The following is a 16,528-nucleotide window of genomic DNA, read 5'->3' on the forward strand; positions in this document are numbered from 1 at the left end:
CAGTGTTTCTCTGTCGCGTGAGTCTCATGTTGCGTTCAGGGTCACTGAACCTGCTCACATTTTATTTTCCTCTGTATCAAAATCCAACCCAGAAACTGAACCGAGCTGAATGTTCGTTAACTGAGCCGATGTTTACTGAGTGACGCAGCAGAACGACTTTCATGTGACGTTTTTAACAGTTTTACTGCTTTGAATTTAACGTGGAGGTGAACTGTCGCAGGTCACACAACACAGACTTTGTATCAGATGCTGTGTGATCAAGAAGCTGCCCTTCAATATAAAAGCCTCTATTGTCAATATGTTTATATTTGTTTGATCAAGTTATATTTTTGATCATCTAGTTGTTTAATTTATTCATGGAAGAGGAGCATTGAAGACAGGGTCAAAGGTCACAAAGTGTGAAAACTGCTTAAATATAATCAATATTACTGATAAAGAACAATAAGTTCTCCCATTTCATTTTGAATTGAAGACAAATTCTTAGTTTGATGTTCAAAATAGTTAAAAACATTTATTGTGAAAGTTTAAAACCACGTTACAATCCTGACAGTGAAGATAATGTCACATCCTGTATGATGTCATCGGGTCAGAATCGTCCAAAAGTTTTTTTTATTTCCGCTCAGTGATTCTAAAACAAAATAAAAGTCTATAAACAAACTCCACATTTTAAATATAAAAAAAAACACCAATGAGACACTGTATCTGTGTACAACTAGTGGGAGGAGTCACGTTTCCTGGGCCATGCTGATTGTTCGGTACACTGGAATCTGTAGCGCAGGAATCGAACGCGTGGCTTCATGTGGAAGTCAGCAGGTATCCTCCAGTTCCACATTTTCTGCACCTGAGACAGAAAAACCAAAGATTAAAGTCAGATTTGACTTTTACTCTTTTATTGTTTTAAATCAAAGATGTCGATCAATGCTCAGGTTGTGATACTCAAATAAATCATTACTTTTGATACTTTAGGTATTGATCTGCTGCGGTACTGAAAGAAAACCACTGGATACTGCTGCTGTTTCATAACGTCTAACCAACTATCAACCAACATGACGTCACCCATTGGTTTGTGAGCTGCTCTTTGAAGCTTCAGTCTATTAATCGCTACAAAAAGATTGTGAACATGAATTTGCAGAATCTTCGGCCAAAGACCTGATTTTACCTGAGTCCTCTTTTCAAACCGCCTGTCTTCTCTGGCCATGCGCTTTTTGTCCAGAGAAGACAGATGATTTGAAAAGAGGAAGTTCCGATAGTAGAGTCCGTCTTTACATCATAAACCTGTCTGAGAAGAGGTCCGGTTTAGAGATTAACAGTTGGTGAAGAGGATCATAGGTCTGTGTGTGCGTGTCTGTGTGTGCGTGTGTGTGTGTGTGTGTGTGTGTGCGTGTCTGTGTGTCTGTGTGTGCGTGTCTGTGTGTCTGTGTGTGCGTGTCTGTGTGTGCGCGTGTGTTGTTACAAACCTTCAGGACCCTGACCAGATGGGTTGTACTGTTCAGTGACTGAACCTGCAGAGAACAAGCAGAACCAAGAAAGGAGAAATAACGCACCTTCAGCACCTGATCTCAGGTCAGATAAAAAGCAACAGGACAAGTCCACCCAGATCCTGAATGAGACTCGCTAACACCACTGACGGAAACCTGGATCCCAGACTGCTAACTGGTGTTCAGACTGGTTTACAACCAGCCTGTAGACTGATTTACAGCCGGTACATGGCCAGTCATTGGCTGGTTTACGGCGGGTTTGGAGACTGGTTTACAGCTGGTTTACAGACGGTCTGTAGACTGGTCATCAGCTGGTTTACAGCCGGTCTGTAGACTGGTTTACAGTCAGTCTGTAGACTTGTCTAAAGCTGGTTTACAGCTGGTCTGTAGATTGGTTTACGGCCGGTCTGTAGACTGATCATCAGCTGGTTTACGGCCGGTCTGTGGACTTGTTTTTCATGTAAAACTGAACATCTGTAAAACTTACCAGCCACCTGTGTGTGATCTGTCACAGCTGGATGACCTGAAACAAACACACAAATGAAACACACATTTCTACAGTAGCAGAACAAACTGACTGGACGTGATCTCGTCTTCCTCTGTGGCAGTAAAAGTGACTTACTGGATTCAGGTGGACTTCCTGTTGGATCTGCTGAAACTACAAGCACACAACAACATGTTTAACATGTCCAAACTTTGACCTTCAACCTGTCTGCAGTACCACTGGTGGCCACCAGATGGTTTGTTTGTGGGGGGGCTCACCTAAGCCTGTGGAGTCGGTTGCTGCGGTAACCAGGTCTGTGTGGGAGTAAAAGCCTGAAAGGGAAAATTGTGTGTGAGACAGGTAAACAGACCAAAGGGAGGGGGGAGGGGGGGTGTAACATATGGTCATGTGACAGGAAGTGACACCTCACAGGTAAAATAATCTCCTGATGCTGGGTGTTGACATGTGGTTGTCATGGCAACAAGTCTTACCTGTGACATCATGTCCCAGTCCGAGACCTGGGGTCAGAGCCAATCAGAGGAGAGAGTCACGTTTATGTCAGTGAACAAAGCTGTTAATCAATGATTCATTGATCAGTTCCTCTCACCTGTCAGATCAATGTGGCCCGTCACTGACTCTGCTCCACCTGCTGACATCAGGTAAATGCTAATTAACTCATTAATTATTGACTTACACAAACCAGTAGTTCATCAATTAACTGCAGTTTATCTCCAGGTGATCAGAGTGTACCTGTAAGATCCGTCTGGAGGTCGCCGAGGGAAGCTGGTCTGTTGGTCACTGCAGAGACAAGACGCATTGATCGTCTTTATATATATATATATATATATATATATATATATATATATATATATATATATATATATATATATATATGTGTGTGTGTGTGTGTATACAGTATACAGTCAATGATCGTCTTTATATACAGTCACTGATCAGGAGGAAAGAAGAAGAAATGAAAGTTTGCCTCCGTTTGCATCTGTCAGTTGAGTCTGTCGACCGTTTCCTGAAAAACATGGAAGCCGATGATGAGCCTCAGTTAATAAAACACCAAAGTGCTGTACAGAGACCAACCAGCAGGAGGATGCGGTTGTACATGTGAGTTTACCTGTGTGTTCTTTGTGATCGTCACTGGGTGATGAAGATGATGAGGCAGCGCCAGCTGACGAAGAAAAAACAACAAGCACCATGTGTGTCAGAGGAAAACCTTACTGGATTATCAAAGTAAAAGACTTTCTTATACCAACCTTCCTGGGCAGTTGAGTGGGAGGAGCCTGAGACAGAGCTAAACAGGGATTGGTCAGGTCCGGAACTCAGAGAGGAGGGGTCTAATCCTGATTGGTCGATGCCGACGTGAGCTTGATGAACATGAGCATCAACAGGACGACACCAGAACCGGTGAGTCTCACAGAAACAAAAACATTTTCTATGTTGAAATTGAAACAATCATTGGATGATCCCTGATCACCTGACACCCGTAGGGGGCGGGTTCAATACCTGTAGATAAATCCAGACCGGAGCCGCTGTTCTGATCTGGAGCTGCTGTCACACCTGACACAAACAAAAGCAGACGGATCAATCCTTCGATCAGCCAACCAATCAGAGCAGACTGGGCTTTATCAGGAGGGGGGGGGGGGTCTTAAAGAAACAGGAGCTAAAACCAAGAGTTTGAGACAGAGGCTGAAAAGAGGAGCTGCAGCCATGGACAGTCTAAGGAAAGTGATTCTGAACATTAGAGCATGAAAACATTTTGCATTAATAACACTCATTAAAATTATCATTATTTCATTATTATTATAAATTCAGTATCTTTTAATCTGTTTACTTTATTAATCAGGAAATTTCTTTGAGTTGTGCCTCTGTCATTTACTGAAATGTGGTGGTTTGTTTGTAAATATAAGAACCAAGATAAAATACAAAAAACACCTGTTTATTATTTTAGCTTCTTCACCTACACTGGTCATGTGATGTAAACAGGAAGTAGATGTCTCCTCTGCAGTTGGTTGCTTAGTAACAGAGGAGCAGTGAAGGTGAAGAGTCAGAGCAGAGATTTCTTTCCTCTGAGCGACGACGAGGTGGAACTGTTACCGACAGGAAGTGTTAGCTTTGTGTTCACCGCTGGTAGACGAGTCATGTGACTGATGAGAACCAATCAGGAAGAGAACGTGTCATCGTTTACTAAAGTCTCAGTTTCTGTTCAGACTCAAACACAAACCCAGAGTTTTCAAACTGAAACGAGAGCAGTTTACACAAGTCTCTGATTCAGAGGCTGGAAACTCCTGGGATGCACACCCGTCATCATTTAACCTGAACATCTGGACTAAATGAATCTGCTTCACCTGGAACCACAAACACTAAATTTAATTTTCTAGAAATCTGTAATGCTTTTATTTTGAAGTTGTCTCTAGTTTACATGAATGTTTGTAGACTTCCTCTTTGTTAGTTGCATTGTTCAGTTTGAGACACTGAAACACCTGAGGATCACCTGACCTTAATCAATCAATCAATCAAATCTTATTTGTATAGTTTCATATTCACAAATCCCAGTTTGTCTCATGGTCTTTAACAAGGTGAGACGTCCTCTGTTCTTAACCCTCAAGAGTCAAACTACTAAAACCTTTAACAGGTAAAGAAGGTAGAAACCTCAGAGACACATGTGAGGACCCGTCTCCCAGGATGGACACAAGTGAACAGATGTCCCGTGGAACAGAGAACATCAGAGAGATCAGAGTATTTACAGCTTTGATTAGAATAAACACTTTGTAGCTGAAGGTCAATGAACTGATGGATTATTGTCAGTAACTAAAGGAAACTTACCCATCAGGCCGAGCAGGAAGTCGTGACTGGACGGGTCGATGATCCCTGATGGAGAAGAAGAAGATGATGAGTAAACACCTTTTTTTTACACAGAATTCGACGCAGTAAAGAACCAGACGACTGAAGATGATGTCATGACGCCGTTTGTTCTGTTCCAGAATGATTTTCTAACTCAGGAGAACTGAGGTGGATTCTGGTCCTGGTTCAGTGAACTCTAAACTCTGACATGGATCCATCCAGACTACAAGTGTTCAGGAACCATGTCTCTGGGATTTACTTTGAGGTCCTTCAGTCTCCATAGAACCAGAGTAAGAGATGAGTCTGTGTCTTCAGCAGGAAGTGAAGCACGTTCTCACACGTCCAGGTCGTCTTCCTGATCAGGGTCTGAAGGTGTGAACAGGTGTGATCCCGGTTTCTCTGTGGTTCCTCTGAGGAGGTTCAACATCTGTCAGGGTCCTCCCCCGAGGATGTTCAATCAAATCACCTGACAAACGTGTCAATATCAAACCTCATCTGAGGGAACGAGCCTTAACCAATACTCGTAACTGATCAAGACCTGATGGTGGCAGACAGACCTGGACACTCACCTGTATAATCCAGGTGAGAAAATCCTCCCCCGAATGAACCCAGCACACCTGAGAGAGAGACAGGTAGAGAGAGAGGTAGAGAGAGAGAGAGAGAGACAGGTAGAGAGAGACAGGTAGAGAGAAAGAGAGAGAGACAGGTAGAGAGAGACAGGTAGAGAGAAAGAGAGAGAGACAGGTAGAGAGAGAGAGAGACAGGTAGAGAGAGAGAGAGAGAGAGACAGGTAGAGAGAGAGAGGTAGAGAGAGAGAGGTAGAGAGAGAGAGAGACAGGTAGAGAGAGAGAGGTAGAGAGAGAGAGAGAGAGAGAGACAGGTAGAGAGAGAGAGAGAGAGACAGGTAGAGAGAGACAGGTAGAGAGAAAGAGAGAGAGACAGGTAGAGAGAGAGAGAGACAGGTAGAGAGAGAGAGAGAGAGAGACAGGTAGAGAGAGAGAGGTAGAGAGAGAGAGGTAGAGAGAGAGAGAGACAGGTAGAGAGAGAGAGGTAGAGAGAGAGAGAGAGAGAGAGACAGAGACAGGTAGAGAGAGAGACAGGTAGAGAGAGAGAGAGAGAGACAGGTAGAGAGAGAGACAGGTAGAGAGAGAGAGAGAGGTAGAGAGAGAGAGAGAGAGAGACAGGTAGAGAGAGAGAGGTAGAGAGGTAGAGAGAGAGAGAGAGACAGGTAGAGAGAGAGAGGTAGAGAGAGAGAGAGACAGGTAGAGAGAGAGACAGGTAGAGAGAGAGAGAGAGAGAGAGAGAGACAGGTAGAGAGAGAGAGAGAGAGACAGGTAGAGAGAGAGAGAGAGAGACAGGTAGAGAGAGAGACAGGTAGAGAGAGAGAGAGAGAGACAGGTAGAGAGAGAGAGAGAGAGAGACAGGTAGAGAGAGAGACAGGTAGAGAGAGACAGGTAGAGAGAGAGAGAGACAGGTAGAGAGAGAGAGAGAGAGAGAGAGAGAGAGAGAGAGAGAGAGGTAGAGAGAGAGAGAGAGACAGGTAGAGAGAGAGAGAGAGAGAGAGACAGGTAGAGAGAGAGAGAGACAGGTAGAGAGAGACAGGTAGAGAGAGACAGGTAGAGAGAGAGAGAGACAGGTAGAGAGAGACAGGTAGAGAGAGACAGGTAGAGAGAGAGAGAGAGACAGGTAGAGAGAGAGAGAGAGACAGGTAGAGAGAGAGAGACAGGTAGAGAGAGAGAGAGAGAGAGAGACAGGTAGAGAGAGAGAGAGAGAGACAGGTAGAGAGAGAGAGAGAGACAGGTAGAGAGAGAGAGAGACAGGTAGAGAGAGACAGGTAGAGAGAGAGAGAGACAGGTAGAGAGAGACAGGTAGAGAGAGAGAGAGACAGGTAGAGAGAGAGAGAGAGAGACAGGTAGAGAGAGAGAGAGAGAGACAGGTAGAGAGAGACAGGTAGAGAGAGAGACAGGTAGAGAGAGACAGGTAGAGAGAGAGACAGGTAGAGAGAGAGAGAGAGAGACAGGTAGAGAGAGAGAGAGAGAGACAGGTAGAGAGAGAGAGAGAGAGACAGGTAGAGAGAGAGAGAGAGACAGGTAGAGAGAGAGAGAGAGACAGGTAGAGAGAGAGAGAGAGAGAGAGAGAGAGAGAGAGAGACAGGTAGAGAGAGATAGAGAGAGACAGGTAGAGAGAGAGAGAGAGACAGGTAGAGAGAGAGACAGGTAGAGAGAGAGAGAGAGAGAGAGACAGGTAGAGAGAGAGAGAGAGAGACAGGTAGAGAGAGAGACAGGTAGAGAGAGAGAGAGAGGTAGAGAGAGAGAGAGAGAGAGAGACAGGTAGAGAGAGAGAGAGAGAGAGAGAGAGACATGTAGAGAGAGAGAGAGAGAGAGACAGGTAGAGAGAGAGAGAGAGAGAGAGAGAGAGGTAGAGAGAGACAGAGAGAGACAGGTAGAGAGAGAGAGAGAGAGACAGGTAGAGAGAAAGAGAGAGAGACAGGTAGAGAGAAAGAGAGAGAGACAGGTAGAGAGAGAGAGAGACAGGTAGAGAGAGAGAGAGAGAGAGAGACAGGTAGAGAGAGACAGGTAGAGAGAGAGAGAGACAGGTAGAGAGAGACAGAGAGAGAGAGAGAGAGAGAGAGAGAGAGAGAGAGGTAGAGAGAGAGAGAGAGACAGGTAGAGAGAGAGAGAGAGAGAGAGAGACAGGTAGAGAGAGACAGGTAGAGAGAGAGAGAGACAGGTAGAGAGAGACAGGTAGAGAGAGACAGGTAGAGAGAGAGAGAGAGACAGGTAGAGAGAGAGAGAGAGACAGGTAGAGAGAGAGAGACAGGTAGAGAGAGAGAGAGAGAGACAGGTAGAGAGAGAGAGAGACAGGTAGAGAGAGAGAGAGACAGGTAGAGAGAGACAGGTAGAGAGAGAGAGAGACAGGTAGAGACAGGTAGAGAGAGACAGGTAGAGAGAGAGAGAGAGAGACAGGTAGAGAGAGACAGGTAGAGAGAGAGAGAGAGAGACAGGTAGAGAGAGACAGGTAGAGAGAGAGACAGGTAGAGAGAGAGAGAGAGAGACAGGTAGAGAGAGAGAGAGAGAGAGACAGGTAGAGAGAGAGAGAGAGAGAGAGAGAGAGACAGGTAGAGAGAGAGAGAGAGAGACAGGTAGAGAGAGAGAGAGAGAGACAGGTAGAGAGAGAGAGAGAGACAGGTAGAGAGAGAGAGAGAGAGACAGGTAGAGAGAGAGAGAGAGAGAGAGAGAGAGAGAGAGAGACAGAGAGAGACAGAGAGAGAGAGAGAGAGACAGGTAGAGAGAGAGAGAGAGAGACAGGTAGAGAGAGAGAGAGAGACAGGTAGAGAGAGAGAGAGAGAGACAGGTAGAGAGAGAGAGAGACAGGTAGAGAGAGAGAGAGAGAGAGAGAGACAGGTAGAGAGAGAGAGAGAGAGACAGGTAGAGAGAGAGAGAGACAGGTAGAGAGAGAGAGAGAGACAGGTAGAGAGAGAGAGAGAGACAGAGAGAGAGAGAGAGAGACAGGTAGAGAGAGAGAGAGACAGGTAGAGAGAGAGAGAGACAGGTAGAGAGAGACAGGTAGAGAGAGAGAGAGACAGGTAGAGAGAGAGAGAGAGACAGGTAGAGAGAGAGACAGGTAGAGAGAGAGAGAGAGAGAGAGACAGGTAGAGAGAGAGAGAGAGAGACAGGTAGAGAGAGAGAGAGAGAGAGACAGGTAGAGAGAGAGACAGGTAGAGAGAGAGACAGGTAGAGAGAGAGAGAGAGGTAGAGAGAGAGAGAGAGAGAGAGAGAGACAGGTAGAGAGAGAGAGAGAGAGAGACAGGTAGAGAGAGAGAGAGAGAGAGAGAGAGAGGTAGAGAGAGACAGAGAGAGACAGGTAGAGAGAGAGAGAGAGAGACAGGTAGAGAGAAAGAGAGAGAGACAGGTAGAGAGAAAGAGAGAGAGACAGGTAGAGAGAGAGAGAGACAGGTAGAGAGAGAGAGAGAGAGAGAGACAGGTAGAGAGAGACAGGTAGAGAGAGAGAGAGACAGGTAGAGAGAGACAGAGAGAGAGAGAGAGAGAGAGAGAGAGAGAGAGGTAGAGAGAGAGAGAGAGACAGGTAGAGAGAGAGAGAGAGAGAGAGAGACAGGTAGAGAGAGACAGGTAGAGAGAGAGAGAGACAGGTAGAGAGAGACAGGTAGAGAGAGACAGGTAGAGAGAGAGAGAGAGACAGGTAGAGAGAGAGAGAGAGACAGGTAGAGAGAGAGAGACAGGTAGAGAGAGAGAGAGAGAGACAGGTAGAGAGAGAGAGAGACAGGTAGAGAGAGAGAGAGACAGGTAGAGAGAGACAGGTAGAGAGAGAGAGAGACAGGTAGAGACAGGTAGAGAGAGACAGGTAGAGAGAGAGAGAGAGAGACAGGTCGAGAGAGACAGGTAGAGAGAGAGAGAGAGAGACAGGTAGAGAGAGACAGGTAGAGAGAGAGACAGGTAGAGAGAGAGAGAGAGAGACAGGTAGAGAGAGAGAGAGAGAGAGACAGGTAGAGAGAGAGAGAGAGAGACAGGTAGAGAGAGAGAGAGAGAGAGAGAGAGAGAGAGAGAGAGAGACAGGTAGAGAGAGAGAGAGAGAGACAGGTAGAGAGAGAGAGAGAGAGACAGGTAGAGAGAGAGAGAGAGACAGGTAGAGAGAGAGAGAGAGAGACAGGTAGAGAGAGAGAGAGAGAGAGAGAGAGAGAGAGAGAGAGACAGAGAGAGACAGAGAGAGAGAGAGAGAGACAGGTAGAGAGAGAGAGAGAGAGACAGGTAGAGAGAGAGAGAGAGACAGGTAGAGAGAGAGAGAGAGAGACAGGTAGAGAGAGAGAGAGACAGGTAGAGAGAGAGAGAGAGAGAGAGAGAGAGAGAGAGACAGGTAGAGAGAGAGAGAGAGAGACAGGTAGAGAGAGAGAGAGACAGGTAGAGAGAGAGAGAGACAGGTAGAGAGAGAGAGAGACAGGTAGAGAGAGACAGGTAGAGAGAGAGAGAGACAGGTAGAGACAGGTAGAGAGAGACAGGTAGAGAGAGAGAGAGAGAGACAGGTAGAGAGAGACAGGTAGAGAGAGAGAGAGAGAGACAGGTAGAGAGAGACAGGTAGAGAGAGAGACAGGTAGAGAGAGAGAGAGAGAGACAGGTAGAGAGAGAGAGAGAGAGAGACAGGTAGAGAGAGAGAGAGAGAGACAGGTAGAGAGAGAGAGAGAGAGAGAGAGAGAGAGAGAGAGAGACAGGTAGAGAGAGAGAGAGAGAGACAGGTAGAGAGAGAGAGAGAGAGACAGGTAGAGAGAGAGAGAGAGACAGGTAGAGAGAGAGAGAGAGAGACAGGTAGAGAGAGAGAGAGAGAGAGAGAGAGAGAGAGAGAGAGAGACAGAGAGAGACAGAGAGAGAGAGAGAGAGACAGGTAGAGAGAGAGAGAGAGAGACAGGTAGAGAGAGAGAGAGAGACAGGTAGAGAGAGAGAGAGACAGGTAGAGAGAGAGAGAGAGAGAGAGAGAGAGAGAGAGACAGGTAGAGAGAGAGAGAGAGAGACAGGTAGAGAGAGAGAGAGACAGGTAGAGAGAGAGAGAGAGACAGGTAGAGAGAGAGAGAGAGACAGAGAGAGAGAGAGAGACAGGTAGAGAGAGAGAGAGAGACAGGTAGAGAGAGAGAGAGACAGGTAGAGAGAGAGAGAGAGAGAGAGAGAGACAGAGAGAGAGAGAGAGAGACAGGTAGAGAGAGAGAGAGAGAGAGAGAGAGACAGGTAGAGAGAGAGAGAGAGAGAGAGAGAGACAGGTAGAGAGAGAGAGAGAGAGACAGGTAGAGAGAGAGAGAGAGAGACAGGTAGAGAGAGAGAGAGAGAGAGAGAGACAGGTAGAGAGAGAGAGAGAGAGACAGAGAGAGAGAGAGAGAGACAGGTAGAGAGAGAGAGAGAGAGAGAGAGAGAGACAGGTAGAGAGAGAGAGAGAGAGAGAGAGAGACAGGTAGAGAGAGAGAGAGAGAGACAGGTAGAGAGAGAGAGAGAGAGACAGGTAGAGAGAGAGAGAGAGAGAGAGAGAGACAGGTAGAGAGAGAGAGAGAGAGAGAGAGAGACAGGTAGAGAGAGAGAGAGAGAGACAGAGAGAGAGAGAGAGACAGGTAGAGAGAGAGAGAGAGACAGGTAGAGAGAGAGAGAGACAGGTAGAGAGAGAGAGAGAGAGAGAGAGAGACAGAGAGAGAGAGAGAGAGACAGGTAGAGAGAGAGAGAGAGAGAGAGAGACAGGTAGAGAGAGAGAGAGAGAGAGAGACAGGTAGAGAGAGAGAGAGAGAGAGAGAGAGACAGGTAGAGAGAGAGAGAGACAGGTAGAGAGAGAGAGACAGGTAGAGAGAGAGAGAGAGAGACAGAACTTTTTTCAGTACGCAGCATCTCTCATGTTTCTCTCTGTAGCTCCGCCCCCTTTAGCTCACCTGTCTGGCCAGCAGCCCCGCCCCCTCCTCCATTCAGCAGCTTCTGTCCGTTACCTGAATCCGTCACAATAATCAATAATCAGCTCGATTGATTTCTGCTGGAAAGTTTTTACTTTGAATTTGTCGCCTGATTCAGACTCTTTTATATATTGTTATCAATTTTTTATCATTATTTTACAGATATTTACCATTAGACTCGGAGTCGACTGCGTCAGAACCTGCAGACACAAAGGTTTCTGTTACATCACCTGATGTGACCTGATGCAATGTTACCGTACTTTAGGTCACGTTGCTTTACGTCACGTTGCTTTACGTCACGTTGCTTTACGTCACGTTGCTTTACGTCACGTTGCTTTACGTCACGTTGCTTTACGTCACGTTGCTTTACGTCACGTTGCTTTACGTCACGTTACTTTACGTCACGTTGCTTTACGTCACGTTGCTTTACGTCACGTTGCTTTACGTCACGTTGCTTTACGTCACGTTGCTTTACGTCACGTTGCTTTACGTCACGTTGCTTTACGTCACGTTGCTTTACGTCACGTTGCTTTACGTCACGTTGCTTTACGTCACGTTACTTTACGTCACGTTGCTTTACGTCACGTTGCTTTACGTCACGTTGCTTTACGTCACGTTGCTTTACGTCACGTTGCTTTACGTCACGTTGCTTTACGTCACGTTGCTTTACGTCACGTTACTTTACGTCACGTTGCTTTACGTCACGTTGCTTTACGTCACGTTGCTTTACGTCACGTTGCTTTACGTCACGTTGCTTTACGTCACGTTGCTTTACGTCACGTTGCTTTACGTCACGTTGCTTTACGTCACGTTGCTTTACGTCACGTTGCTTTACGTCACGTTGCTTTACGTCACGTTGCTTTACGTCACGTTGCTTTACGTCACGTTACTTTACGTCACGTTGCTTTACGTCACGTTGCTTTACGTCACGTTGCTTTACGTCACGTTACTTTACGTCACGTTGCTTTACGTCACGTTACTTTACGTCACGTTACTTTACGTCACGTTGCTTTACGTCACGTTGCTTTACGTCACGTTACTTTACGTCACGTTGCTTTACGTCACGTTGCTTTATGTCACGTTAAGTTCTGTAACGTTACGTTACAGGACTTTAAGTTGTGTTGCTTTACGTGACCTGTTGCAGTATTATGTTACAATACGTAAAATGTTATCGAAGCTTGTATTCAAATAATTAGATCTTTACCTGCAGCTTGACTTTGACCAGTAGAGGCACCAGAGAGTCCTAATGCTGCCGCTGCAGAACCTGGGGAACCTGCAGAACCTGGGGAACCTGGGAAAACACAAGAACTTCCTTTAGCTCTCAAGAAACAAACTAACAGGTATGAAAATAAGAACCAGTATAACCAGAGGTGGGAAGTAACTCAGTAGAAATACTTTGTTACTGTACTTAAGTAGATTCTTCTGGTGTCTGTACTTTACTTGAATATTTAAGACGACTTTTTACTTTTACTTCCTACAGTTTAACACATATCTCAACTTTCTACTTTTCATTTTCAAAACAGGTTTGTTACTTTTGTTTTAAAGTGAATTATCTGTTGTTTAATTTTATTTTGCAACAGATTTCATCCTACATGGAAGTGACGTCACTGATAACGGAAGACATTCCCTAATCGGGAATAAAAATTAAACTTAATTCAGTACTTTGTAGGCTATACATTTCCTCCTGGAATATTTTTAATCTTAAAAAACATTTTTAAAGTGTATTTTATTTGAAGTAAGAGTCTCTGAACTATATTAATGACGTGAGTCTCAGTTTTCTTATCTCAGCCAGTAGTTACTTTATACTTTGAGTACATTTCAAAACCTGTACTAAAATACTTTTACTCAATAAAAATATTTATCAGTGCTTATACTTTATAAGTATGAGTATTTAACTAGTGAAATGTCGTAAGTTGTCAGGACGACTTCTTCTTCTTCTTCATGTTTACCTGCAGAACTTCCTGTTGCATCACTTCCTCCCGCTGCTGACTGAACACTGGAACCTGAAAACCAACAGAAATTCAACTTTATTCACAAACAGACATGAAGTTCATCACCTGGATTTATCTGAAGCTCACCTGAGACTTATTCTGTAGATTCACGTTTGTCATAATTTTAATGATGTTTATAATATGACAATAATGTTGAACTTTATAGAAATGATTTACATAATTAACTCATTTTAACAACATTAATATTTAGCATTAAGAAAATATTCAGGACTCCCTCGCACTCCCTCATTAATCTCATTTTGACACTTAACATTGAGTAAATTCTAAAGCGGTGCGACCATTTAAATGATGCTCCTGAGGGCAGGAAGCACTGTTGGTACGTCCGAGATTTAACTACAACAGTGAAGCTTTGAATCATTTTACTTTGTTTAGTTTCCCTCATGTCAAAGTTAAATCAGACTTTTAGAAAATGTTACAAATAAATGAAAAAGAAAAAGTGAAACGTCATATTGACATAAGTATTCGGACACTTCTCTTCTCTCACGTTGAGCTGATGTGTTTTTTCCATTTATATAACCCTGGAGTACGTCTCCAGTGTCAGCAGGTGGCGCTCTGGCTCTGATCCTGCTGCAGTAACTGGAGACCCGCAGCATGATGTGGATCAGACAGGGTCACGCTAATCCTGGTCTGAAAACCAGACACTTAATCTGGATTAAACCTGAGACCAAACAGGAACAAGCAAAGTGTTCAGGAGGAAACACCTGATCAGGGTCGACTCACCTGAACCTCCGGACGCAGTCGCCAGGGTGGTCTGCTGCACGCCAAGAATTCCTGTGAGGGGGGGGGGACAGGGGGACAGGATGAATGATTCTTCTGTTTCCATCAGCTGAAGGAAACTGAGCTGATGAAAAGCAAATTGATGGAGAACCAGTGTCATTAACATCAAAAGTCTGAAAGATGTTTTTTAACTGAAGAATGGCTGCAGGTATTCAAACCATGATAAGATATTAATAATAATGACATCATTTGTTGTTAGTGACACTGATCGTCATCATTGTCTTTCAGCGTCTTTGTGTTTATGCAGGTTTATGTTGTAAAGTTATTTTATCCTCTCACCCTCAATCTTATCCTGACTCTTGGAGTCATCATCATCTGGAAAGAAAAAATATCCAACATTTAATTCTCTAATTAAAATGTTTTTAACAACACGTTTAATTTGTTGAAGAATTTCTTTTAGTTCACGATTATTTTCCTGAAAAATCAACACTTTTCTACGTTAAACCAGCAGCTGGATGAGAGTGAGTCTGATGTGTGAGTGAGAACATGAGAAAGTTTCCTCCTTCTCTCCCTGAACGTCTGTTCTCTGTGACTCTGCTGAGTGGGTTCCATCTCCTGTGAGAAGAACTGACTGAGAGTCAGCTTCAACTGTCACAACCAGCTCCAGCTGAAGAGTGAAGCTGAACTGAGATCAGTTAGAAACACTCTGAAGTTATTAAAAACCAGAGTTTATCTCCAATATTCAGCAGGAAACTGTTAAAACATGAAGAATCCTGAACAGAGTTTGGTGGATTTGTTCCAGCTGCAGCTCTTCAGGGTCAGGAAGCAGAGGATCATGGGTAATATGCAGTGTTCAGTTGTGTTTCACTGGTGAACGTGGCTGCAGGGGGCGCTGTTGATCAGCAACAGTTACATAGTGTTGATTTAATTATCAGCAGAGCTCAGTTGTGTGTTTATGTTTGTTTATTGTTTACAGCTGTTAATATTTATTTCCGCTGAAAATAATTTCACAGTTTAAACAACTGTTTACTAATAAAAGTGAATTTGAATAAGTGAAGTAAAGTCTGTTGATCTGTGGAAGCTGCTGCTGTCTTCACTGCGACGGGCTTTCACCAAACGTGATGTGAACGTTACAAATGAGTGCAGACGACGGGAGTAACGCTCCCAGATACCTCGGTAAAGAACTGATGGTGTAAGGAACCCAGACAAAGACAGAACTCATTACATTTCAAGAGACACGATGCTGGTGGAGGTTTATCTCGGAGTGTTCAAGTTTCTGATCAGTTTGGTTTGAATTAGCTTCAGCTCGACAAACAATTGATGCTGTTGTGTTGTGAGGACTGAATGAGCAGCTCGTCTTTTCAATCAATCAATCAATCATAAACTAGTTCTCATAGTGCAGAAGATTTCATACTCAGTTTATGATTGAATTGGCAGGAAGCAACCTTTTCAAAATAAAAACATGTTTCTCTCTCTCTCTCTCTCTCTCTCTCTCTCTCTCTCTCTCTCTCACACACACACACACAGGCCTACCCTCCTCCTCGGACAGCTCCCCATCCCCCTCCTCTGTGGCCTCCACCTCCACCTCCTCTTGCTCCTTCTCTGGATTAAAACATAAAAACAAAATCTAATCAGATCTAATGAAAATAGTAAGAAATGAAGAAAGAAGTGATTACATGTGTTTATTTTGTGTAAATGTATTTTTACCCTCCACAGGAGCCGTAGAGACAGCTGTTGCCAAAAAGACGACCATCGACACTATCAACAGGTTTCTGTTGTGACAGAAATCAATACTGATCAACACTAAAATGCTAAATATCAGAATCAGTAGCAGTCAATAGAAATTAATTCTAATCAATAACTTCACAGCCGATACCAATTAATACAACAGTCAAAAATAATCAGTATTGATCAGAAACAAAACTGATCAGGTTTTAGTCAGTACTGACACGAGTCAATACTACAATACCATCAATACTCAGCTGCACACTGATTGGACAGACAACCTGTCAATCAAAACTATCACTAAAATCTGCATCTAATCAGGACGTACATTATCATGATATTACTAGTCACACAGATATATATTATACATTATAATACATTATTCTTACATTACTGCAGTACACAGTGTTGTATATTATGACCCTGAGGTTAAAGACTTAACATCCATCAAATTCAGAAATACAATAATAATATAGCAGTTCTAGTTATATTGATAATTAAGTGATAGTATCAATACTCTCATTATTATTACGAGTAGTAGTATTAGTAGTAGTACTCACGGTGGCAGCATGCTGCTGTGTCAGAGTTTAACTGTTGAACTAAAGCAGCTCCTCCTGCACACACTCATATTTATACACAGTGAGGAGGGGAGGGGCTCATCATAGTACTGCAAATACTACAAATACTGGCTAACAGTGTTATCAATACTGTTTGAAGTATTTGTGGTAATATTAGCGGCAGCTGCTGTAGTAGTATATGACTACACCAATACTACTGCTGCTGCTAATACTACTACTAATTACAAAAATACTGCAAATAATACATT

The 16,528-nt window shown here is 44.0% G+C and overlaps 1 protein-coding gene and 1 long non-coding RNA gene across 3 annotated transcripts; one reads left to right on the forward strand and one right to left on the reverse strand.

The window, feature by feature from the left end:
- Positions 1-145: 145 nt before the first annotated feature.
- si:ch211-80h18.1 (uncharacterized protein LOC555593 homolog) lies at positions 146-16,294 on the reverse strand. Of its 2 annotated transcripts, none has more exons than XM_034600556.1 (22): positions 16,263-16,294; positions 15,685-15,749; positions 15,511-15,579; positions 14,317-14,352; positions 13,981-14,031; positions 12,453-12,539; positions 11,419-11,448; positions 11,231-11,284; positions 5,385-5,432; positions 4,798-4,842; positions 3,478-3,531; positions 3,228-3,338; positions 3,089-3,142; positions 2,948-2,986; positions 2,713-2,760; positions 2,570-2,608; positions 2,454-2,480; positions 2,241-2,294; positions 2,101-2,136; positions 1,966-2,001; positions 1,458-1,502; positions 146-841 (listed from the first exon to the last, which is right to left on the reverse strand). In XM_034600556.1, exons 1-22 carry the CDS (start codon positions 16,271-16,273, stop codon positions 807-809), a joined length of 1,074 nt encoding a protein of 357 aa, XP_034456447.1. In that variant the 5' UTR covers positions 16,274-16,294; the 3' UTR covers positions 146-806. The 2 variants fall into 2 exon arrangements, with proteins under 2 accessions (XP_034456447.1, XP_034456446.1); XM_034600555.1 differs by having other exon boundaries at positions 2,570-2,611.
- LOC117770828 lies at positions 4,856-12,542 on the forward strand. The gene is made up of 3 exons (XR_004615446.1): positions 4,856-5,397; positions 11,411-11,462; positions 12,459-12,542. It is a non-coding gene; the product is annotated as an uncharacterized LOC117770828 (long non-coding RNA).
- Positions 16,295-16,528: the final 234 nt, after the last annotated feature.

This window comes from Hippoglossus hippoglossus, chromosome 11 (genome assembly GCF_009819705.1).
Source record: "Hippoglossus hippoglossus isolate fHipHip1 chromosome 11, fHipHip1.pri, whole genome shotgun sequence".
In the NCBI taxonomy this organism is placed as follows: domain Eukaryota; kingdom Metazoa; phylum Chordata; class Actinopteri; order Pleuronectiformes; family Pleuronectidae; genus Hippoglossus; species Hippoglossus hippoglossus.